At 31.5% G+C, this 25,668-nt stretch overlaps 4 protein-coding genes across 8 annotated transcripts in view; all 4 read left to right on the forward strand.

Annotated features, from left to right (window-relative positions):
* The first annotated feature begins 1,790 nt into the window (after positions 1–1,790).
* On the forward strand, positions 1,791–3,711 carry LOC117906854 (disease resistance protein RPV1-like). The gene is made up of 2 exons (XM_034820096.1): positions 1,791–2,364; positions 2,684–3,711. The coding sequence occupies exons 1-2, from the start codon at positions 1,862–1,864 to the stop codon at positions 3,555–3,557; spliced, it is 1,377 nt and encodes a 458-aa protein (XP_034675987.1). The 5' UTR covers positions 1,791–1,861; the 3' UTR covers positions 3,558–3,711.
* Positions 3,561–25,668, forward strand: part of LOC117906852 (disease resistance protein RPV1-like) — a 70,998-nt gene continuing 48,890 nt past the window's right edge. Inside the window, exons 1-6 of one of the 5 annotated variants that reach the window (XR_004649909.1) lie at positions 3,561–3,772; positions 3,906–4,214; positions 4,302–6,035; positions 6,128–6,746; positions 8,007–8,074; positions 8,376–8,574. Coding sequence is in view for 2 of the 5 variants with exons in the window: in XM_034820092.1 (XP_034675983.1) it covers positions 3,587–3,772; positions 3,906–4,214; positions 4,302–6,035; positions 6,128–6,742 (2,844 nt within the window). In the remaining 3 variants the exon portion in view is untranslated. Of the gene's footprint in view, positions 3,773–3,905; positions 4,215–4,301; positions 6,036–6,127; positions 6,747–8,006; positions 8,075–8,375; positions 8,575–25,668 lie in introns of those variants that run through there. The other 4 variants (XR_004649910.1, XM_034820092.1, XR_004649911.1 and 1 more) reach the window with 4 other exon arrangements.
* The window catches only part of LOC117906857 (protein PARTING DANCERS homolog), a 70,117-nt gene continuing 59,192 nt past the window's right edge, over positions 14,744–25,668 (forward strand). Inside the window, exons 1-3 of the mRNA XM_034820101.1 lie at positions 14,744–15,013; positions 16,461–16,585; positions 16,666–16,754. Of these exons, the coding sequence (XP_034675992.1) occupies positions 14,947–15,013; positions 16,461–16,585; positions 16,666–16,754 (281 nt within the window). The 5' untranslated portion in view covers positions 14,744–14,946. The remainder of the gene's footprint in view (positions 15,014–16,460; positions 16,586–16,665; positions 16,755–25,668) is intronic.
* Positions 17,006–18,063, forward strand: LOC117906908 (protein PARTING DANCERS homolog). Its single transcript, XM_034820183.1, has 6 exons — positions 17,006–17,037; positions 17,211–17,306; positions 17,382–17,476; positions 17,556–17,596; positions 17,699–17,782; positions 17,864–18,063. The coding sequence occupies exons 1-6, from the start codon at positions 17,006–17,008 to the stop codon at positions 18,011–18,013; spliced, it is 498 nt and encodes a 165-aa protein (XP_034676074.1). The 3' UTR covers positions 18,014–18,063.

The raw sequence follows: 25,668 nt of genomic DNA on the forward strand, positions 1-25,668 counted from the left end.
TGTGTACATGATGAACATATAATTTTAAATAAAAAATTGTTATATAAATAAATAATAAATATTGCTTTAGTTTTTTTTTTTTTTTTTTTTTTTTGCCTCAATAGTATACGTACACCTTGAGCCACTTAGATGACCAAACAAAACTGATTTTGTTTCGTACAAGCACCCAAAGATGGATGCTCATTAGGCATATCAAGTATTGACTAAGCACAAGTTTATTATTTATAATTAAATAGTAAAATTTTGAGAACCTATTATTTTATATTAAATTGAATCATTATTTCTATCAATCTTGAATTTTATCTTGAAAATTAATTTATATTAAATAATTTTAAAATAAGAAATTAAGTTATTTATTTTTATATTTTTGTTCTTTTTACTAAGAAATGGTTTTAAAATTTTGAAAGAAAACTTATATTTTAAGATAAAAAATAAACAATTCTTAATTTTAAAGTTTATAAATTAATTAAGAACTCCAAACAAAATAAACTTTTTTCATTTTAAAATTTATTTTAAAAGTGATTTAATATATTCAAATAAAATAAAATCCATAATGGTTTTATTTCCAAAAAAATTGGATAAAATTTATAATGGATTTAATATTTTTAGAGTTTTTGAAAATTTTCTAAGTTCATATAGTGTAATTTAATTTTTAATGGAAATTTCAAACTATAAGAAGTATTTTAAGATGGAAATTTAAGTTTAATGTTACCATTTCCAAATACCCAAATATACGGTGTAGCTGTATAAAAACTACAAAAACGTATTTAGAAGGTCACGAGAAGCTTCAACTTCCTACTTTATATATATATATATATATATATATATATATATATATATATATATATATATATATATATATATATATATATATTTATTTATATATATATAAAAAAAAAGCGGTTGTACGTTAAACCATTTATTTTTCATCTTTCTTTAAAAAATAATTACTTTCGTATTATTAAGAGAAATACTATTTGAAATACTTTTTTTCATCTCTTAGCCTACCGTCCACGTTTCATTGTAGTATCTAAATACCATACAAAAAACATAAAAATATTATTTTTTTTAAATATCATTACGATGATTTATACATTTTTATAATAAGTTAAATGAAATTTATTAATAAGATAATTAAAATAAATTAATTTGTTAAAATTTTATGTTTTTAATCATCCTGTTTAAAATGTTATTTATTTAAGACATAAAAGAAACAATAATATATACATATATTTTTATGTTTTAAAATATTAATAATTTTAAATCCAAGTTAATTGTTAAGATTATTATGATATTTTTAATATTTTTAATAATATATTAAATAGAATGCGAAAAATAAAATGATTAAAATTAATTTAATTTATGTTAAAATATAGAAGGGATGAATAAAATATGTATTAAATTATCTGATTGGTTCGGAAGTTTGCTTTCATACGGGATATTGGGTTGGATCCTAATAGGGGAAAGGAATCATGGCAGTAATATCGAAAGGCTTTGACTGGTCAAAGCAATACCAAAAGTTTGAAATTTCAAGGAAAGGACTTATGGCAATTGTGTTGAAAGGCTTTGACTGGGTCAAAGGGAAAGGGCCAATGGCCATAGTGGGTTTGTGGTGGCCGGTGGGTGGGTCTTTCTTTATATTTTTTTAAAAGCCACCGACCTCCCCACTCATTACTCCTTCACATGCTTATGCATTGGGACCCCACAAAATGGGAAAAGGATCACCTGCTTGCATGTGTTGGGACAATCGATGTTTCCTTTTTGCGTGAGGACCCAAAGATGCCGTAGGGATATCAAGTATTGACTGACCACAAGTTAATCCTCAACTCTCTTTAAGCTTTCATCCAGAAGCTCTCCAGCAATGGCTTCCTCTACCCAAAAACCCTCTTCTTCTTCTTCTTCTTCTTCTACCTCAATCCGTAAATATAACTTCGATGTGTTCTTGAGTTTTAGAGGTGAAGACACCCGCAACAATTTTACGGATCATTTATTCGTAAATTTGCATCGGATGGGGATTAACACTTTCAGAGACGATCAACTTGAAAGAGGAGAGGAGATCAAATCAGAACTTTTAAGAACTATTGAAAAATCAAGAATTTCCATAGTTGTGTTCTCAAAAGACTATGCTCGGTCCAAGTGGTGTTTGGATGAGTTAGCGAAGATCGTGGAGTGCAGGGAAGAAATGGAACAAATAGTCTTGCCGGTGTTCTACCACGTGGATCCTTCTGATGTGCGAAAGCAAACAGGGAGCTTCAGAGAGGCATTTTCCATTCACGAAAGAAATGTAGATGAGAAGAAGGTGCAAAGGTGGAAGGATTCCTTGACCAAAGCAAGCAATCTAAGTGGTTTCCATGTGAATGATGGGTAACTTCAACTTCCTTAATTTGTGTTTTTGATTTAATTAACTTATCAGGATTTAGTTGTCTTAAATCAAGTTAATAATTTTGCATAGTAAAGCTTGCTTTGTGATGTTATTAGTAGTAGGCTCAAAACTTGTTGCCTTCTCATTATGTGTAAAATGTTCAATATATTGGGTTCTTTTAATATTTTTTACATCTTATATGCCCTTACTTCTGTTATATTGACAAAATCAAGTGAATATCACTAAATTTGCTTCATATTTGTTATCTTTTGCAATTCATTATAACTCATGAAGTGTCACATTGTACTTTATAATGGGCAGGTATGAGTCAAAGCATATTGAGGAAATTACTAACGGGATTTGTAAAAGATTGAATCCCAAGCTTTTGCCTATTGACGATGATATGGTTGGGATAGATTCTCGCCTAGAAGACTTTAAATTATTGTTAGATAATCACTCGAATGACGTTCTTGTGGTTGGGATCTATGGAACTGGCGGAATTGGTAAAACTACCATTGCCAAGATTGTTTATAACGAAATCCAATGTCAATTCAATGGTGCTTGCTTCCTCGAAGATGTCAGAGAGAGATCCAAAAATGGTTGTCAACTTCAACTACAAAAACAACTTCTTCGTGGTATAGTGGGCCAAGAAGTAGAGTTTAGTGATACCAATGAAGGGATCAATATAATAAAGGGCAGACTCGGCTCAAAAAAAGTTCTTATTGTTATTGATGATGTGGATCAGTTGCAGCAATTAAAGTCAGTGGCCGGAAGTCCTAACTGGTTTTGTCCAGGAAGTACAATTATCATTACAACCAGAGACCAACGTCTGTTGGTTGAGTATGGAGTGACTATATCATATAAGGCTACAGGATTACATTATAGGGAAGCTCTTCAACTCTTCAGCCGACATGCCTTTGAACAAAATGACCCTAAAGAAGATTATGTGGGCCTCTCAAATTGCATGGTACAATATGCTCAAGGTCTCCCTTTGGCCCTTAAAGTTCTAGGTTCTTCTCTTCGAGGCATGACAGTAGATGAATGGAAATGCGCATTGGATAAATTTAAAAAAAACCCTATGAAGAAAATTAATGATGTGCTTAGAATAAGTTTTGATGGGCTTGATCCTTCTCAAAAGGAGGTTTTCCTAGACATTGCGTGTTTTTTCAAAGGTGAATGCAAGATGTCGTGTTAAGAATATTAGATGGTTGCAAGTTAAATCCAATGTGGAACATAAGAGTTCTATGTGATAGATGTTTGGTAACTATCTTTGGCAACGTCGTACAAATGCATGACTTGATACAACAGATGGGTTGGGCAATTGTTCGTAAAGAATATCGTGGAGACCCCCTCAAATGGAGTAGATTGTGGGATGCTGATGATATTTATAATGCATTTTCTAGACAAGAGGTACGAATTAAATGCCTAAATATAGTTATTTAAATATTTATAATCAATTTTTTTAGTGGTTAATTGTCTATATAATTGTAGTTGGGATTTTTATCTTGTGTTGTTCCCTTATTTTTCATTATTGTTTTTCCAGGTGATGAAAAATATTCAAACCATATCTTTGGACTTGTCTAGATCAAAAGAAATACGGTTCAATACAAAAGTGTTTGCTAAGATGAAGAAACTTAGGTTGCTTAAAATCTATTGCAATGATCATGATGGTTTGACAAGAGAGGAGTATAAAGTGCATCTTCCTAAAGACTTTGAATTTCCTCGTAATTTGAGATATCTTCATTGGCAAAGATGCACTTTGAGGTCTTTACCTTCAAGTTTTTATGGAGAGCAACTTATTGAAATCAACTTGAAGTCTAGCAACATAAAAAGGCTTTGGAAGGGGAATAAGGTATGATCATTATTTAACGTTCTTTTCTTTATAATAATTTTCAAGTAGAAGAAATTTTTTTTATTAAAAGAATGTTTTTTGTTACAGTGTCTTGGAAAACTAAAGGGCATTGATTTAAGTCACTCAAAACAGCTTGTCGAAATGCCAGAATTCTCAAGCATGCCGAATTTGGAGAGACTGAATCTTGAAGGTTGTACAAGTTTGCGTGAACTTCATTCATCTATTGGTGATCTCAAATGGTTGACTTACTTAAATTTAGGAGGATGTGAGCAGCTCCAAAGTTTACCAAATAGCATGAAGTTTGAATCTCTTGAAGTCCTTTATCTCAACCAATGTCCAAAGTTGAAGAAGATTCCTGAGATCCATGGGAATATGGGACATTTGAAGGAACTTTATTTTAATAAGAGTGGGATTAAAGAGCTACCAAGTAGCATTGCGTATTTATCATCTCTTGAAGTCCTTGATCTCTCGTATTGTTCAAACTTTGAGAAATTTCCTGAGATCCATGGGAATATGAAATTTTTGAGGAAGCTTCATCTATGTGCAAGTGGTATTAAAGAACTCCCAGACAGCATTGGGTATTTGGAATCTCTTGAAATTCTTGACCTCTCATTTTGCTCAAAATTTGAGAAATTCCCAGAGATAAGAGGGAATATGAAATGTTTGAAGGAGCTTTCTTTAGATGAGACTGCTATTAAGGAACTCCCAAATAGTATTGGGTCCTTGACCTCTCTCAAAATTCTTTCTCTTGAAAAATGTTCAAAGTTTGAGAAATTTTCAGATGTATTTACCAATATGAGACATTTACGGATTCTAAATTTATGTGAAAGTGGTATTAAGGAACTCCCAGGCAGCATTGGATGTTTGGAATCTCTTGCAGATCTTGACCTCTCAAATTGCTCAAACTTTGAGAAATTTCCAGAGATCCAATGGAATATGAAATGCTTGAGGGACCTTGATTTACGCCACACTGCTATTAAGGAACTCCCAAATAGCATTTGGTGCTTGCAGGACCTTGGAATTCTTCACCTCGGTGGTTGCTCAAATCTTGAGAGGCTTCCTGAGATCCAAAAAGATATGGGAAATCTATATCTTCTTTGTCTAGACGGAACTGCTATTGAAGGATTACCCTGCTCAATAGGTCATCTCACTGGACTTGCTAGGTTACATTTGAAAAATTGTAGAAACTTGAGAAGTCTTCCAAACATATGTGAGTTGAAATCCCTTGAAGACCTTCTTATCGATGGTTGTTCAAATCTAGAGGCTTTTTCAGAGATCACGGAGGATATGGAACAATTAGAACACCTTTTGTTACGTGAAACGGGCATAACAGAGCTGCCATCATCAATTGAACACCTGAGAGGTCTTGATTCCTTGGAATTGATCAATTGTGAGAACCTTGTGGCTCTTCCCAATAGCATTGGTAGTTTGACATGTCTTACTATTCTTCGTGTTCGTAACTGTACAAAGCTCCATAACTTGCCTGACAATTTGAGAGGCCTATGGCGTAGCCTAATAAAACTAGATCTAGGTGGTTGCAATCTGACGGAGGGAGAAATCCCCAGTGATTTATGGTGCTTATCCTCACTGATATTTTTAGATGTAAGTGAAAACCATATTCGTTGCATACCCGCTGGCATCACTCAACTTTTTGAGCTCCGAACCCTTTACATGAATCACTGCCCGATGCTTGAAGAAATTGGAGAGCTTCCATCAAGTTTAACAAAGATGGAGGCACATGGTTGTCCATGCCTGGAAACAGAAACTTTCTCAAGTCCACTTTGGTCTTCTCTGCTCAAATACTTCAAATCACCAAATCAGGTATCAGTTTCATGGCAGAATTATTTATTTAGTTTTTATAATTTTTTTTTTTTTAAAAAAAACATGAGATTTACATGACATTTTTTCTACAGTCGTCATTTGTCATTCCAGGAAGTAGTGGAATACCAGAGTGGGTAAGCCATCAGAGAATGGGGTGTGAAGTAAGAATAAAGCTCCCAATGAATTGGTATGAAGATAACAACTTCTTGGGATTTGTTCTATTCTTCCATCATGTTCCCCTTGATGATGATGAATGTGAGACAACAAGAGGTGGTATTGCACATTGTGAATTGACGATATCCCATGGTGATCAATCTGAACGACTGGACAAGATATTGTTTTATTCTGAATGTAAAACCTACCGGATTGGGAATTTATCATATGACGACGAATTCGACCGCTACTGCAGTGGTAGCACATCAGATCCAGCAATTTGGGTGACGTATTTCTCAGTGTTTGAAATTCCCCGTGAGTATCGATCCAGTCGGTGGAACAACTTTAAGGCTCACTTCCACACTCCAATCGGTTATGGCTCTTTTACGTGTGGCACTAACACATGCTTTAAATTGAAAAGCTGTGGGATACATCTCTTGTACGACCAAGATCAGATGCATTGCCCTCAGCCGTCAAGAGGAAGCCTTGGTGACAGAGAAGATCACCCAGCCTTCTCTAGTTTCCAAAAGATCAAAGCTTTATTTAAACCCTAGCAAGGTATGTCTTCTCTCTTTTTTATTTATTAGATGGAATTAGTGAAAAGAGAAATATCTAGATAACTTTTAAAATCATATCCTAGTCACTGATTTTTTTTTTTTTTTTTGTTCTTTTTCTTTCCTAAAAAAATATTTTAGAACTTATTATTTGGAGTAGATTATTGAATTTAAAAGGAAGTCATGCAATTTAGAGGGTAAAATTATATGCGTAGAGCTTAACAATTATGATACGTTTCTTAAATTGATTGATTATGGGATCCATCTATAAACAACCTAAAAGGTTAGAGCATGACTTAGGGCCGGTGGGCTTGGCGCAAAATATCTTTTTATTTATTTAGGAATTTTAAAAAATAAAAATCAAAAGTACAAGCTTTGTTCAGCTCCTAAGAAGTTGATTTTTTTATGAAAAAAAAAAAGAAAATCATTTTGTATGAGAGAAAAAAATATACTAGATAGATTATTTAGATTATATTCTACTTAATTGTTGATAAATTTTAATTTTATTTAAATAATTATTTTATTAAAAAAATTTCTTAGTGGTAGGTTGTTTTGGTTGACTCTAAGATTTTTAAAATACCAATTTCTAATTTACTATCAATAATGATGGTGCTACATTTATATTATATTTTTAGAAACAAGTTTTGAATAAAATTTTATCAATTTAATTATTTAAAAAATTCTTAAAATTTATTCTAAAATTATTGAATTTTTAAAGTTTTGCTAAAAAATGTAAAAAAATTTAAAATTTATGAACACATTTCTTGCTTTTTTTTAAAAAAAAAAAAAAAATCCTTCAAAAATATTGCTTGAATTTTTATTAATTTTTACATAAAATTTGAAAATTATCAACTTTATTTTTTTTTAATCATTTCATACTTCATAGTTTTTTTCTTTCACAACCAACCGTATCAATAATTAAAACATTTCCTATCTTTTTTTTTTTGTTCCCTTTTTTATTTTTTATTTTTTTTTCATAACTAATATAAGTAATAAGTTAAATGATCATGAAATATAAAAATTTTTTTATGTTTATTACAATTCATGATTCTTTTTAATTTTTGCTTGTTTTTTTTTTAACTTAATTTGCCCCTACCCATCTACTTCACCACTGCTTTGAGGTCATATCGAGATAGTTTGAAACATATAACTTATATGCTTCTCATTTCATATTTATATATTTTTATTTTATTTAGTCATTACAATATATTAAATATTATGAGATTCTATTTTTCTTATTTAGCCATTAAAATAAAATAAACAGGTTCTTATGCAGAGAAATCAAATCAGAAAAAATGAAGACATTTCTAGTTTCCAACTCTACTCAGCAAGGTATGTCTTCAGTCTTTGGTTTTATTGAAAGTTAAAATATTTACCAAAATTAGAGGAAAAAAATGTCCAAACAATTTTTAATATGATTACATGCTTGAAAGAATATGAAGTTTGATACGGGATTAGATATGGTCAAGTCATTTCTAAATTGGTAGGCCAAACAATTATCATATGTTTTTCAAATTGCACAATTATCTTATAAGCATGGGTTAATATTTATTTTGCTCTTACTTTGCTTTATTTTTAAAGATGACATTATGATATATTCGTGGAACCATGACTAATCGTTGTCGTTGGTCAGGATGCTGATGGAAACATGACTAACTATTGGTCCTGGAATCGGAAGTGGTGGCAAAGATGCAGTATTGAACCAGAATGCGAATACCATGAAAGAGACTCTTTGTTTGGATTGTGGATTTTAATTTGTATGTTTTTAAGCATGGATAATTTGAATTGTGGATTTGAATTTGTATGTTTTTAGGTATCGATAATTTTATTTATTTGAAGTTTTTAAACATTATTTTGTTTGATGACCATTTTTATACACCTATTTTAAATTATTTATAGGGTCATTTTTTTCTTGTTCTTATTATTTTATTCTCATGAAACATTTAATGCACCTATTTCATATCACTAAAAGAAGGGAAAATATGTCGAATAATAAAAGGAATTTAAATAAAATATGCCAAGAGGACTACATTTTAATACTTGAATTATGAGGAATGTTTATAGGGCTTAGTCCTATCCAAGTTTCATTACTCAACTTGTTTAACCCATTTATATATATATATATATTTCTTTTCTTATAATAAGTGTAAATACATCATAATTTTATTTATTCAATTCAACTTAATACTAGTGTTTGATAAAATTGAAAATTAAGTACTAAAAAAACCATTATTCTGAATTATAAGTAATGAAATTATAAATGTTGAATTAGTATAAAGTAGAGTAAGAAAGGGTTCCTAAGATTTTTTTTTTTTTTTTTTTTTTTTTTTTGCATTTCTCTAACAAGAAGTAGAGATATTTTGTAACATATATTTTTATTACATATATGTACATTTGAAATTTTGTAGTCTTTTGAGAGAGAGATGACCTCTTAGCAAGAGACAAAATAATGCCCCCAGCCTCATGTGCTAAAATGAGTTACCTGGACCACATTTCTTTTCTTTTTTATAAGCACACTTCCTAACTCTTTTGATAAGCATGTAAGAAATACATACATACATACATACATATATATATATATTGAAGAATAAAAATACACTAAAGAACTACAAAAGAGGGGTACTAAATTACACAAAGTATAGAAAGGGTGCCAAGCAAAAGGATCACAAAAGAGAGACGCAAGTCCTTGCAACTCTTTCCTAACTTCAACATTACCCTGCAGGACCCAAAGTTGTCGGAAACTCTCTACAAGTTCTGATCCAAATCCTTGGTCATTCAATGGTAGTAGACACATAGCCGGTTACTTCAACTACCAAATGACATAAAGGATTCAGAATCATGCCTTTAATCTGGCTGTGCCCAAATGACATAAACTCTCTACAAGGTCCCCAGGCACCCTTCTGATACCTGTGGACTCTTAACTCAGTACCCAGCTGTATGTTTGTGGCAGCAGTTATCCTTTGATGAACTTCTACTGGAAAATTAGATCACATCAGAAGAAAGGCACCATTCCACCTTACAAGCTATTCAAACTTAGGATCCCATCTACTTTAGGAAAAAAGAAAATAACATTAAAATAAAGTTCTCCAAGAGAGCAAGAGTAGAGGGAAGCCCCTTCTCTTAGAGAAACTTGACAGTCTCATTTCCCATAAAGCAAATTAAGAAACACATCAATCAAACACCTACAAAGGAGATCACCACCATAATTTGCTTCTGTGTCTGTATTAGTTTTCCTCTAAACCTTTTATATAATGTTAGAAAAAAAATAAAAAGAAAATAAAAGACATGAATTCAACTATAAGGTCCACAGAATCTTTTAAGTAAATAAGTAAATAAATAAACAAAAATAACATGAACCACATGTGAGATCACTGGGAAAGATCAGGGGAGATCCAAAATAGAACTCCAGCTGAAATGGTACACATTTTCAAAGAATAGGGGAAAAGTTAAGATCCAAGAAAAGAATCCAAAATACAACAATTAACTCTGAAAATCAATCAGCCATTTCTTTCTAAGAAAAACTAAGTGCTTCAATGGTTTCTCTAACTTGTACATTCTTAATAACTGAGATTCATTGCCAAGTCAAATAACCCATTCTGGAATACCTCATACAAGTAGAAGAATTGATATTGAATGTATGGTGATACTTTAAGTTCATGCCATTGGGATTTACAAATTTAACTAATAAAGAATCTGATCCAATAAATACAGACCCTTCAACCATCATTTGAGATAGAAGACACTATCAAAATTAGATTCACCATCCCCATCATTATAATAACCAATGCCACATAATCAAAACCTTATACATGCCCAATATCAATCCAATACAAGACAAAACTGATATTGTGTTACACATATTTGTAAACTTAAGTTGTACTAGCCATTTGTGACTCACTGCTTCCTGTATGTGGATGTGAGGAGGAATCAGTAGCATGCAAAGTCGAATTTCCTTTGATGGCAAACAAGTTGAATTCTGGTTTTTGTATCGAAGACATAAATTTGTGAAATCAATCATCAAAACTAGCTTTTAGTTCCTGTGGTGATAGAAGGTTTGGCCTTTCAAGAACTTTAACTGCAGTGTTTGCTGCAAGGTTAATCTGTGAGATGGCAATGGCAAAACAAATTAGTGAAAACCTCTTTCTTGTGACGTCTATAAATGTTTACTTCCAAAACCAAAGTTCAAAACAGAAAAGCATTCCAAATTCTTACGCATTCTATCCTGAAGAAAGTAAGACATAGCAAGAAAATAAGAGTGCACAAGGTATAACTCAATTAGACAAAACAAAAAGAAGACAGCATTAAAAAAGAAAAAAAAAAAAGAAGAGTAATAGAAAAGCAGGCATACAGACCATTCCTAAACCTGTTACATGCTTACCTGGCATAATCAACCTTTACTTTGGATGGGGGTTGGGGTAGTTTCGCAAAAGCCAACACAAAAACTAAAGGAAATATATTGAGATCCTTATTTGTTTGGTTGGAAGAAAGGCTGCCCAGTTAGATGATTGTTTTGGGTTCATCAACAATACAAGTGTAGTCTAGTGCAAGTTCTATTGTTGCTTCTCTGCTTTTCTCTCTTCCCATTTCTTGATAGTCATATGACATGTACCATACATGTGTACCCCAACTGAGCACTCTTAATGTGATAGAATATATATTATATTATTTTACCTATTTAGATATAAAAATTAAAAAATATATATATATATATACTACTAACCGAATGGGAAAAAACCCAAATTAACTAGACTAAATATTAGTAAAACCAAAATCTCAATCAATACGATAAAGGAAAGATAACCCACCAAATCAACCTTCACATTCATCATTGGCTTTTAAGAAGCTTTATAGTAAAACAAACAAAAAAACCAAAGAAGTGCAGTGAGCCCCTAGTTAATAAAAACTAAACCAAATTATGGCATTTTATACCAATCATGCATCATTAACATTTAGCCAGTTTCTAAATTAAAACCCTGATAAGTCAGCACTTCAAAACCCTTCACTACACAGCACCCTAAAACCAACAAAACAGCAGGCAATCACTGGGTCAAGCTTTAAAAATTAAATATAACAGCTCGTCAATCACTCCTCGAGGAAAGGAAAACATAAAAATAAAAAGAGTAAACATCTTAACAAGGACGAAAATATTGGAAACAGATGGAATATTGGGGACTGGATTTCATAAAAATTTTGGAAATTTCAGACATAAATTTCAAAAAAAAAAATGCATATCAATGGAACAAAAATGAATTAAAACTCATAGAAATATTAGAAAAAATTCCAAGATAACAATACATATATTAAATTTGTTTAAGAAATTTGTGACTTTGAACAATAACATGCAGTACTTGAAAATGCATTTACTACTAAAATGATCATGTATCTAGTTTTGAAGTATTTAAGAATATATATATATAATTATTTTTTATTTTAAAATGTTTATAATCTTTTTTAGAAGTTCATATTTCTCTTGTATTTAACTACAAATACAAAAGAATTTAAAATAAAAGTTAAAAATTTAAAAACTAAAAATAAAATAAAAATAAAATCATTATAGATGATTGTCCTCAAACTCTAGTTATTTTTTTTTTATTAGTTAGGCTCTTGTTGAGACTGTTGGAGCCCTTCCTATTTTCTATATCTTCCTCCTGTTTTGGGCCTTTTTGGCAGTGGGTGTATAGGTTATGTATACCTTGAGTCACTTTTGGCGCCTCTTTTTAACAAATCATTTTCTTTATTTATATATATATATATATATATATTTCATTTTTTGCATGAATATAAAATTATTTGGTTTAGGACGCAAACAAAGCATATATATATATATAACAACAAAATTGGCCCCACAGAATTAGACAAGACTTTCCTTGTTGAAGGGTAGGGATTCGAGGCCCTCAACCCTCACTCTAATTTTAAGCAATTTGAGGTGCATTGTGCTGATGTGGCAATACATATTGATAAATCGCCAAAATATTGGAAAAAAAACCAATCAAATCAGTCAAATATCAAAACAATTGTGATAGATTCGCGAAAAAACCATCGGTTATCAACTAGACAAAATTCTTTCCATTACTTTGTTTTCACAACAACTGAAAACTCCATTACTTCGATTTCACAACTACCAAATATTCACATTTCAGTGATATTTTTGCAATATTTCATGAAATTTTCATCCCTACATCTTAACTGTATAATCCTAGAAAAAAAACAAAATCATACTTGGTCTTTGAAATTTTAGATCCAAGGATCTAAGCCTTGTGAAAAAAGAAATGGTAGAAAACTGAGAAGGGTTATAAGCCACCAGAGTCAGCATTAGTGGTCCTAATCTGAGATAAGCAAGGTGCCAATGACAAAATCTTATTAGCTCATATTGGCCAGTGTTATTGAAAATTTGAAAGCACCCTAGCCACAACATGGCACAGATAAAGTGCCTTCCTTAACTGTGGCACCTTTCTTCGAAGTGAAATGCATTATGGATTACTTTATTCTCAGGGGACTCAGAGAATGAATATTTCTTTGGTTAATATACTCAAGAAAAACCAAGAGAAAAGGAATCCAAAAATGTTAACCAGTCCAATGTCACAAATACAAGTTAATTAGGCATTGAATCCTTATAAGAAGACCATCTACTAGCATATCCTTTTTGTTCTCTGAGCCAACAGAAGCTGAGGACATCATTGAGAACGAACCACTAATCCTACACTGCGTGCCCTTGTCTTGAAGCCTTAGTTTAAATCCTCTATTTAATATCTTCACAAAGAAGGGGATCTTTACTCATAAATGGGTCTTATGTCCACAGTAACAAGATGCTTTTTTCCCTAGCTGACAACATTACCTAATTCTTCTTTTTCAGAAAATCTCCTTTTTCATAAAATCTCCTTCTCTTGTGTTCTTCCTTTTCTTCTCAACAATAAACTTTCCACCAAAGTAGTATACATGAAGGAAATTTACGGCATATGTGAATGCAGGTTATTCAAGAGAACTACGGAAATGCCATCCTTAATTGCTAGTAAATAATGTTAATGAAAGAAAACTTTTCTATTTGCCACTGTCTTCTCTCTGTTTTTGGGTGTTGAGAAACCAGGAGACAATTACATCCTAATAATTTCATGGTCTTCTGATTCACAACAAAACAAAGAATTAAAGTGAATTCAACAAAATATCTGAGTGAAATTGACTTCTATAGCTTTCTTCAAGCCAAACACAGAGAGGGGAAATTTTGTAAGGCTACAAATTTTCTTTCCACAATTTTCTTAGCGAACAAGCATCCAACTAAAACAAATAAATTTTTTTTTTTTTTAAATAAATAATAATAATAATAATAAAAAGAAGAAGAAGAAAGAACTAATAAATAAAAACAAACCAAAACCATCACCGTACCGATTGCGAAGCCGTCTTCAGTAAAGCTGTCGCCAATGGCAATATACAAAACCTAATATTTCCAAGGAAACAAATATTAATATACTAGGCAAAATGATATGGTAATAAAAATAAACTCATTCCTTCATACGACAACTCCGTTTGGTTGCTATGAAAATGCATGAAAAAATAAAAATAAAATAAAAAGAGTATAACTTAATCCCTAAAGCACCGTTCGAGAACATGTACGAAAAAATATTAAATGAGTAATTAATGTTTGGTAGGTCAGAAAATGGGGGGAAACTCACATGCCTCGGCCGCCGGAAAGTGCTTCTTGGGATGGATCTTTCCATTCGTCGAATCTGAGAAAGAAAATGAAATGAAAAACGAAATCAAAACGAAATGAAAATCGAAAGCTTTAAATGGTAAAATCACTTTGAGAAAAGAGAAATGAGAGCATTACACCCAACCGTAACGGCGATCGAAGAGTAGACGTTTGGAAGAAGGCTTGGAAGGAGGTTTGGAGTTGGAGGTGGAAATTGAGATTTCGGGCTCCATAGTCATCCCTTTGCTAGTACCAAGTACCAACGATAAAGCCACCTCAAAGGGGAAGAGTGTTTTTTTTTTCCTTTTTTTCTTCAATCCTTTTCAATGTGGAAAATTATTTTTCCACGTGGCAAAATTAAGTGTCCAACATGGCAATAAGGGTATGGATGAAAACAAAAAACAGAAGAAGTGGGTCATTTGGGAAATAAACAGAAATTTGGATCCCCATTTATTGCGATTATTCGAAATTTTGAATTCCAATTCATTTTCATTTCTCGTCTCATAATCTCATTGCGAAAATGGCGAATTTCAAAGCAAGTTGCAGAGATCCAACGGCTCAGAATCCTCCAAATGTCTCGAGCTCAGGTATCTTCCGTATTCTCTTTTCTGTTTGGTTACCGAGAAGCTGAAGGAAATTGAGCAAGGAAAAGAATGGTTTCCAAGAGAAATAAGAAAACAGAAAAATCGCTCAAAAACTGAACCAAATAGTTGAAGTTCATTTTTCAGCAACCAAACGAAGGTTCCGGGGACATTTCTTTCGAAGGAAAACTGTGTTTGTTGATATGAAAGTTTAAAGATATTGAATTTCGATATTCTCTTTTCTCTTCGGTTGCCGAGGAAGTGACGGAAATTGAAAGATGAAAAAGGAACTTCTGATTTATATATATATATATATATATATATATATATATATAAATCCTCTTAGAAACTGAATGGAATAGTTGAAGTTTATTTTCTCAGCAACCAAACGAAGGTTCCGTAAACATTCTTTTAGTGTAAAAAGTGTTTGTTCATATGAGAGTACAAAGCTATTGAAACAAGGTTGAATTTACATAACTCTCTGACTTGATTTTCACTTTTTCCTGTTACGTATGAAATTGCTGCATTATTACTGATCAGAAAGCGCTTGTTGATTTATTTAATTTCTCATCAGAAGTTTGCTTTCGATCATCTTTTTCCTACACATGATGTGATTGCTGATACAGAATGTTTTAGCATGCATTTACTTCTTCAATACATTCAACAGCATTTCATGTAATTTTATATAAAACCGAAAATTAGTCCCGGATTATATTTGGAGAACCAAAACTGAGGATCTCCATGGGGTAAATAGGACCATCAATTTGATATAGGCCCTGTTTGGATTGACTTTGAGAAGCCAAAAATTCTTTTTTAAGCTCAATAAGAACTTCCATATCCGTTAATTTTGTGTAAAGAACTTATGCCTTAAAAAGGAGCTTAATATGGTAGCGAAGAAAATGTTACTTTTATGCCGGTTTGGTTCATTTGTTCAAGAGTTTATAGCTTAAGAAAGAGCTTAATATGGAAGCCAACAAAATGTTGCTTCTTGTAGAAGCTCGATCTTGGCTTATGCAAAAAGTTATTTCATGTTTAATCAAATTTTAACAATAATGATATTAACTTTTAAAAATTGTGACTTTGGTTTCAACTTTAGCTTTGGCTTCCAACTAAACCCAAAAACAAAAGGCTAACCAAATAAGACCACCAACTATATGTATCTATATGCTATGAGCACAAAGTGTGTTCCTTAGGATCAAAAGCAATTGCATGGACAGGAAGTTATTCATAGGACCTGCTTACTTGTAAGTTACTGTTTTCTTTTTCATTATAAGATTAATCATTACAATGAAAAAGGATTGTTTAAGTAACAGGGACAGATATTGAGGGGTACAAATTAGCCTTTCAAATTGAAAGTTGAGCAGTTTGAGCTGACAATTGACAAAGCCTGTTGGGTGACTCTGTGATTTGTTATAATGGTTGAATGGGGGTAACATTGTTTGGTGTAATGCAGGAAGTGGTGGGGTTTGTATGATGAGGAACACATGGAGAGATGAACAGCACCCATCATTCATCAACTTCATCTCCTCCTTCCTCAAAGCAAATTCTTTCCGTCTTAACTTCGTCCCAATTGCCCCTGTAATTCTCTTCCTTTGCCTGTCTTCTATGTATTTAGTGGTTCTCTCACTGATTTTTTTTTTGAGATTTTTCATTTGTAGGATTTCATTTTCAACTGTGGTGGTTTATCAGTGGCCTTTGTTTTCGTGACAAACTGGGACTGTAACAACTACTTGCCAACCTTTAGCAGGTGGCCTTGCTTTTCTCATTATTTGGGTGTCTTGTTTTCTCTGTTTGAAGTAATGAGCCTTATAATTTGATAACAGTACACTGAGTATAACGATAACTCTTAGGCTATATTTCATTCTTGGAAAGTTTAAGGGAAAAGAAAACGAAGAGGAAAAATATCAAGAAAGAAAAAGGTGAAGAAAATTTGAAAAAAAAATTAAATTGTTGGAAAATACACCTTCTCCAAACTTTCCTCGCCTTTATTTAAGGAAAATGGAGGGGGAAGTCTTTCAACATTTCCCTTTGTGTTTTTTTTCCTCATATTTTTCCATCACATCCAAATATAAAAAAACCATTTTTATTAGCATTTATTTCCTTTTCTTTATATTCTTTAGAAACCAAATATAACCTTATATTTAATTTTTGGCAATCCCATTTTTTTTAATACTCTGTATAACTATGAGCAATATTCATACAGGATAAAGAAACTAAAGGAGCAATTTGCACATCTCTACATTGTCATCACGCTTCCAACCAGGGAGCAAAATGATTCTTTTGTGCGCTCTTACTTCAAGTGAGTCATCCAAAACTAGAATATGCATTTTCGCCCAGTCTCTGATTACTGTTTGGCTGTTGGTGATTGGTGAAGGCTTGGAATGGAGCTTGGAAGGCCTACATTTGTGCCAGTTCAAGACATAGAGATGGGCTTTGAGAAGATCGTGAAGATAGCTCATGCCCGTGGGGGTATAAGCCTCTTCTCTAAAGCTCATATCTCTTAACTCCTTTCAAGTAGTTCTTTAATTCTCAGTGCTGTATATTGCAGTATGTAAGAGGCAGGATGTGATATCCAAATTGAGGGCTGAGGTCAGTTGATTGAAGTTATTCTCTTGTTTTAATTGTGTGTCTCTGCTGTTGTCATTGTTAGCCTTTATTCTTACTTGAATCTACCCTTTCTTGTCTCTAAAGAGGAAGAAATCAGTGCAAGGAATGGACGTATTCCTAAGAGTAATCACTTCCATACCTGGAATTGATAACCATGATGCAAATTCGGTAAGCGATCAGTCTTATATATATAGTATTTTCTAAGAACAAAACATGAGGTAAGAATTTTCAACTGTCTTCTCTGTTCAGCTTAATCAAGCCATTGGTTCGATCAAAGCAATTGCCAAAGCATCAAAGGATTATATTTTGGAGAACACAGACCTTTCATCTGACAAGGCGGAGACGATTACAAGGTTTTTCAGAGATCCAAAGTTTTATCTCAGTCCAAAAATCAATTGATAGGAGAAAGAACAAGGCAGATGAGAATTCAAATGAGTAATGACAGTCTTGAGAAGGTCTCTTCAGCTCAAATTTTAGTTTGTTGAATCCCTCTCCCTTGAATACACCTGCATTTCTCTTAGTAGTGATATGATACCAGTTACTTGAAATTCTATATGATGATTTCTCCAATAATTTCTTTCAATGGAAGGGGGGAGGAAGAAGCAGGCATAACACAGCTAGGTTCATAAATCAAGTATTAGGGGTTAAGAACACCAAAAAGAAAGAAGATTTTCAATTCTCAAGATCTGCGTATTTTACTATGAACAAACACGCCTTCTGAGACGTCTTTGAATTTTTTCGGAAGATATTTTTGAAGTAGTTTTTAAAATTAATTATTCAACGTTCTCCAGGATGCTCTTAGTAATTTATTAGTGTCAGCAGGCTTTAGGTGTTAAGAGAAAATGGCTCCAACTTGTCAATTGTCATCAAGAATTTGTTTAACCGAAATAATAAATCCATCCACCAAGAATTTCTTTGAAAAAAAAAAAAAAACCAAAAACAAAATAATACTACAATGAAACTGAAGGCATGGAGATGATTCCCGTGAAAAACGTGTTTAACTTGCAATGGTTTTATTAATAATACCTCTAATAACGTTTTTAACTTGTTCTGTTTTTATTAATAATGCTTCTGTCACAACACTTTTATTCATATTTAAAATGCATTTTTTTTAAAATGTGAAATAATTACATCATCTAAAAATTATTCTTGTAAAAATGATTTTTAGAGTACATTTGATTATGATTTTAGAAAACATTTTCTATTTTTCTAACATTTAAAATTTTTTATTTTTCATTAAAAAGGTTACACTCTTTGAATTCATTGTCAAATGCACTTTTATTATCAATATTTTATATTATAAAAAATTATTTATGACCTTTTTTATCATTGTTTTTTAGAATAATTTTCTGTTCTTCAAAATAAATAAGAAAAATGTTTTTAATTTTCTATTCTTAAAAACATAAAATAGGAGGTGTTTGAGGATTGTTTTCAAAAATAATTGTATTTAAAAAAAAAACTAAAAAAATACAATTAACAACTAGAAAATTGTTTTTTGTTTTTTATTTTCTAGAATAGAAAACATGGTAATTTTAGAAAATATTTTTTAGTTATTTCACTTGTTTTCTTTAGAGTTGTTTTAAAAAATAATTATATAAAAATATATGATGATTAAAAATAAAGTTTTAAACATAAAAATTATTTATAAAACATATATAAAAATATTAAAAACAAGTTTAAAATATTTCAGGTTTCAAACAGACTTTTATTTGACAAAACACCATAAAATATTTTTCAAAAATTATTATTAAAAACTATTTTTAAAAATTATTTTAAAAAATAATTATACAAACATGCAAAATAATTAAAAATAAAGTATTAAATATAAGTAGACTTTTTTAGTTCGTAAGTAAACTTTTGTTTCTCAAAACATCATAAAACAATTTTTAGAAATTGTTTAATTGTTCTCAAAAACTATTTTCTAGAATTGTTTTAAAAAACGGTTATACATTAATCTTTGGATATAAATTAAAAAAGATTTTTTATAACTTTAAAACCAGGCCTTGCACACCAGTTCTTTGAATAAGCATCTGGCTCAACGTTCTTCAATTCTTTAGGAACTGCTGGCCGATTTTGTAACGTGTTACATAACAAAAAATTATTATACAACACAAAATGACTTTATAAGGAAAAAACTAACAATGCTAATCGAAGAACTGCTTCATTTGACTAACTAATTTCAAAAAGAAAAACGTTTCGTAGGATCAAATATGGCAATAGAAGCGAGATATACACAGCCCTAGAGAAACACTTACCATTTGTTCATCAGTAGAGAAAAAATCAGAATCTATTTATAGTCAAAGAACCAATAGAAAAAGAAAGAGTTTCGTCAAAACTCATTAATATATTTATCGAAACAAAGGAAAAGGAAATAGAAAGATGAACAAGTTGCCACATTATTAGGTTCAATAATCCCTGAGATGAGTCTCTACACTACTTGTTATACAGTTTAAAGGCACAAACTGCAATATACGAGAGCTCAAATGCCAGTACCACAAGCTCAACCTAAAACAAAACTAATAATACTAATGAAAATAAAAGCAGAAAATGAAAATGCCACCTACCTACAGGCCCGAGTCGAGAAAAACCAGAGGAATGGAGCCTGGGGGTCAAAATCGAATGCTACAAGCTGGTTCATGGCCAGAGAAACTGATACAATTATGATGGGGCACCAAGGTAGGAGGCAAGGCGCAATACGTCGCTGAATATACCGCCGGCGGTTACTTGGGCGCCAGCACCAGGTCCCCGGACTATAAGAGGCTGGTTCTTGTACCTTGCAGTTGTGAAAGCAATGATGTTATCAGAGCCAGAAAGCTGGGCAAAGGGGTGGTCGTTCTTGTATCTTCGCAGCTCCACGAGCCCCTTTTTGTTAACCACATCCACCACCCCTACGTATCTCAGGACCTGTAGGTATCAGAATTGCATGAGCAAATGGTGGAAATGTAAATTCGAAGTTTCATATCATCATATGAGGTAAAGCATCTCACTGTGTTGCTGAACTGACCCTATTAAGAAAAGGAACTGGCTATGTGCCTTGCAACCAAGTTCTTGAGGGAGTAGACCCTCCCTTGACAATTAACATAACGTTTTTTCTCACCTTGAGATCAGTGTTTGTTTTCGGTATTTGACAAATTTTGGACTGAAAATGGTTGTTTGAGAAATTATTTTGACAACATGGTCTTTTTTTGAAACAAATTTGAGATGTTTTTAGTGTTTTTCATAGAGTGTTCTCAAAAACAATTAGAAATATGGAGAGTAGGCCAGGAAGTTTTTGCATTGTACATAGGTGCTCAGAAAACCATTTTTCATATTTATATTCTCAAACAAAATTCATTTCCAAAACAATTGAAAATTATTTAAAAACCGTTCTTAAAAATGATTTTTGATGACTGCTTTCAAAAACATCAAATAAGACATAAGATACTTGAACTACTCTATATATGGTATTTTAACACATCGCCTCAAGATACATGGCAACCAATGGCATGATGATAGTAAAAAAAAATTCAAAATGAGGTTATTTATAAAATTGTAGAGTTGATCCTATACCAGCACTTGTGGTGGTGGCTCCCAGTTTTTGCAATTTACCCTTATCCAGGATACCAATCAAACATGCTTACTTTTTCAGACAGGTCTAATTAACAGTAGTGCCTTAGAGATACTTACTTCCCCTGCATCCTCAGCATCTTGTAGTTGCTTAGCCAAGTCTTCGTCGTATTGTGGCAACTGCTCCATAAATTCATCGGCTGATGCAGTAGCCTGCAGCAAGTCATCATAACCACAATATTGAATATGGATTTGTGTTTACCGCAGTTCTGTTCACGAAGACATAAACCTAGTTCTTACTCTTAATGGTTCTGGCACGAGACTTTGAACAGGAGTATCCGCAAGTTCCAGTTTTAGACCAGATTCTCTAGCAAGAATTATCACCTGCAAAATGGCAGCTGCTTCAGGAGCCCATGATATCTTTCTGTATTTATATCATAGTAAATCTAACAAAAATATAATTGCTGCCTTGATACAAGTGAGTGGCATCTATTGACAGTAAAGAGGGGGTTCCAAATAGATATCATGAAGCAATAATAGTGAGTAGATAGTTGCAGTGCCCAAAATCTTTCTGGATCTCATGCCATGTACTGACTGCATATCGAGTAGTGATCACTTCACCCAGCCACCTATTTTAATTGGATGAGAGTGACAGCCAACAAGTAACCACACAATTTTACCCCTATTTTTCAAAGAAGTTGAAAAATGGCCCCTCCCCTGTATATTGAGTAGGGAAATTTTTGTTGGAGATCCAACTGTCTGGAAATTTAAGAGGGAATTTACTGATCAAATGGCCCCTCCCCTGCATTAGGCAAGTTGTAGTGGCAAGGATGGAAACACAATGATGTCCCATGTCCATTTAATTAACCCAAATTTAAGCTTGTATTACCTTTCTGGCAACATCTGTTCCAGATAGATCATCCCCTGGATCTGGCTCGGTATAACCAGCCTGTTTGGCCTCCATCACCACCTCACTGAATCTTCGTGTGCCCTTAAAGTTGTTGAAGATATAGCTCAAAGTCCCACTGCCCACGAAGAGAAAGCCTTGCATTAAAAGACATGTAGCACATATTTCTGAAGCAACAAGAATTTAGATGCTAGTAAAACAACTTGATCGCTAATTTTTTTTTTTCCCCTAATAATTTTATTTGTTCATTTATTTTTGTTACTTGAAGGTGTTTGCCCAACCTGAAAATGCCTTCAATGCGCAATATTTTGTCTCCAGTTTCAAGGAGACCTCGTAAGGTGCTAATGATTGGGAGGCCGGCCCCGACAGTAGCTTCATAGAAGTAATGTGTATACGATTGCCTCTGAAGAGCCCTCAACTTCAAATATATATATATATATTTTATGTTTAAAAATATTAATAATTTTACATCCAAGTTAATTGCTAAGATTATTATGATATTTTTTATTTTTAATAATATATAAAATAGAATGCAAAAAATAAAATAAATTTAATTTATGTTAAAATTTAGAAGGGAGGAATAAACTTATTAAACTATGTATTAAATTACCCGATTGGTTCGGAGGTTTGCTTTCATACGTGATATTGGGTTGGATCCTAATAGGGGAAAGGCTTTGACTGGGTCAAAGGGAAAGGGCCAATGGCCATAGTGGGTTTGTGGTGGGTGGGTCTTTCTTAAAAGCCACCGACCTCCCCACTCATTACTCCTTCACATGCTTATGCATTGGGACCCCACAAAATGGGAAATGGATCACCTGCTTGCATGTGTTGGGACAATCGATGTTTTCTTTTTTTCTTTGTTGCATGAAGAATGTGGAATTTAAAAATATATAGATTTTTAAGTAATCTTCAAACCAAGTAAAGAGTTTAAAAGAAAAAATGCTATGCAAGAAGTTTTTTGAGACCTCTATGCATATAATGTGTGGGAAGAGCTAGCTACAATCAAATAGTGAATCTTATGGATGGATCAAGGGAGAACATTAGGGAGAGAAAATCAAGAAAAGTGAAGAGAACAAGGAAAAGGGAAGAAAAAGGATAGACAAAGAGAATTTATCTTAATTTTATGTCCTCTTTTAAATAGAGAATAATAAAGAATTTAAAATTATACAAAAATTTTCAATATACTTCATTTTCTTTATACTTTTCCTTATAAATTAAGTACAAAATTTTATTTTTCTTTATTTCTTTTCCTTTCCCCACTATTTTCAAGAATGCCAAAAAAATTGTCTAAATAAATTTTGAACTAATCAATATTTAATATTAATAAAACAAATATTAACAAGGACAAGTGAAATGAAATTAATAATAAATTCAAGGTACTTAAATATTAAAAACATAGTACTTCCGTACGACATGATTACATTTTAAAACTGTTTGATAAGCTTATTGTAATCCAACAATTAAAAACAAAAATTTGTTTTTATCAATATTTTCATAATCGGACCGGATAATGAATTGAAAAGTTGTCAGTTCACAGTTCACTAATCGGATCGGTGGTTAAACTGCGGTTGAATCGATAACATCATAAATATATAATTTATATATTATTAAAATTAGAAATAATCATATAAATATATATATATATATATATATATATATATATATATATATATTAAAAATCAATAATATTTATTTTTTACCTTTGATATTATCAAATTAAATCATGTATAAGATATAAATATACTAATATTTTAAATATTATTAAATACAATATGTATAGTATTTAAATGTAAATATATTGAAATTAAAGTAAAATTAAATTGTTTAATTTTAACTAATTTTATAATTTTTAAAAATATTATATTATTTTAAAAATATAATTAAATTGTTTGCCTTACTCAACATAAAAATGCATGCAGCTTGGTGGTTCTTCGAGGCCTTCCGTGTGATTTAGGCCCCTGGTTCTGGAGTCCTGTGGGTGGATTTCCTTTTATTGAAACACGAATGAGGAGACCCCTATATCCATAAGTCCTCTATCATATCACGTGGATTCAAGAATGGGCCTGCAAATGGCATAAAGGATTGGGCTTTTGAATTGGGCCCTTTAAAAGAGGGGTAGAAGGGGCGAATCAAGGTTGGGTTCAGTGGTGTTTTGAGTGAAAAAAAACCCCTCGGTTATGTAACCGATTGGACCCTTTTTGTAAAAACCATGGTCACATACATATAATACACAAAATTAAATAATTTTAAATAATATCATAAAAATATTCTTAAGACATCAAAATTGTCAAATGGTACATTGGATCCATGTGTAATTTACCAACTAGGAAAAGACTAAAATTATATCACCTTTGACAATTTTTTGTTGAAAATAGCTTTTTTGATAATTTCTTGTAGAAAATTAAAGGTTATGTTTATGAAATAATTAAAGTATTTTCAAGTGTTTTTTATAAACTATTTTGAAAAATAATTAAAAATACAAAGAATATTTAAAAAAAAAATTATATTATATATAAGTATATAATACTTTTAGGAAAAATAATTAAAAAAGTTATTTTTATATGTAAATTTTTAATCTGAATTTTGTTTCTGAAAATAGGTGGGAATAGTTTTTGAGAAATTTTCTCAAAAACTATTTTATAAATCCATGCAAACAAACACTAACTTTTTCTTATGAAGGAGGCCAAAGGAAACTATCTATTTTCCCTGGTGGTTCAGAGTTTTTATTAAGCATCCACAATACAATTGGCTTGTTCATTTATTGCCATGACTAGTTCATCTGCGCTGAAAAAACTAAGTTGTAATACTACATGCAATCTTCCTATACATATGACACATACACACATGCTTGTATACAGGTGGTTAGGATGTTGACCACTAGCCCAAAATATTAATCCATCTATTACAAGGTATATTGGTTGATTTTGCATTAATAAAACCCTCTATTACGATAAAAAAAAGTGCATTTAGCAGGATTTTTACTCCAAGTAGTTTTAATGGAAGTACTTTCCTTAAAGTATTATTAGGAAAATCATTTATAAAATGTTTATCCGAAAAATACTATAACTAATTTTTGAACACTATAAGTGATTTTAATATTTTTTTTAAAGTGTTTTTTAAATTTTTTCAAACACTTATTTTTTTTTCAAAAGTACTTTTTAGACTACAAACCTAAAATCACACTGTTAAACAGACTCTAAATAATTTTGTTCATGCTATCAAAATTTATATTCATTTTCATGCACAAATACAACATATAATCATGTGACTAATAGACATTATGACTATGTCTAGTTTGAGGGAAATTGTGAGGGGAGAGAAAAAGTAAAAGAAAAATAAAAATAAATTTAAACTTAATAAATTATTTTCATATGCTTTTTCAAACTCATTTTATTTATATATCTTTATTATGTAAAAATTAAATAATTTTAAAATATATAAAGTTTTGACAAATTTTATTTATATTTTATTTTTTTTTATATTTTTCATAGTGAAACCAAATTTGAGAAACTATTTTCTTTAGTATTTTTTTTTCCTTAATATTTTCTGCCAACCAAACATAATCTATGTGCACTTGGGTCAGACCTTGTCTTTATTAGAT

Source organism: Vitis riparia, chromosome 18 (assembly GCF_004353265.1).
Source record: "Vitis riparia cultivar Riparia Gloire de Montpellier isolate 1030 chromosome 18, EGFV_Vit.rip_1.0, whole genome shotgun sequence".
Classification (NCBI taxonomy): domain Eukaryota; kingdom Viridiplantae; phylum Streptophyta; class Magnoliopsida; order Vitales; family Vitaceae; genus Vitis; species Vitis riparia.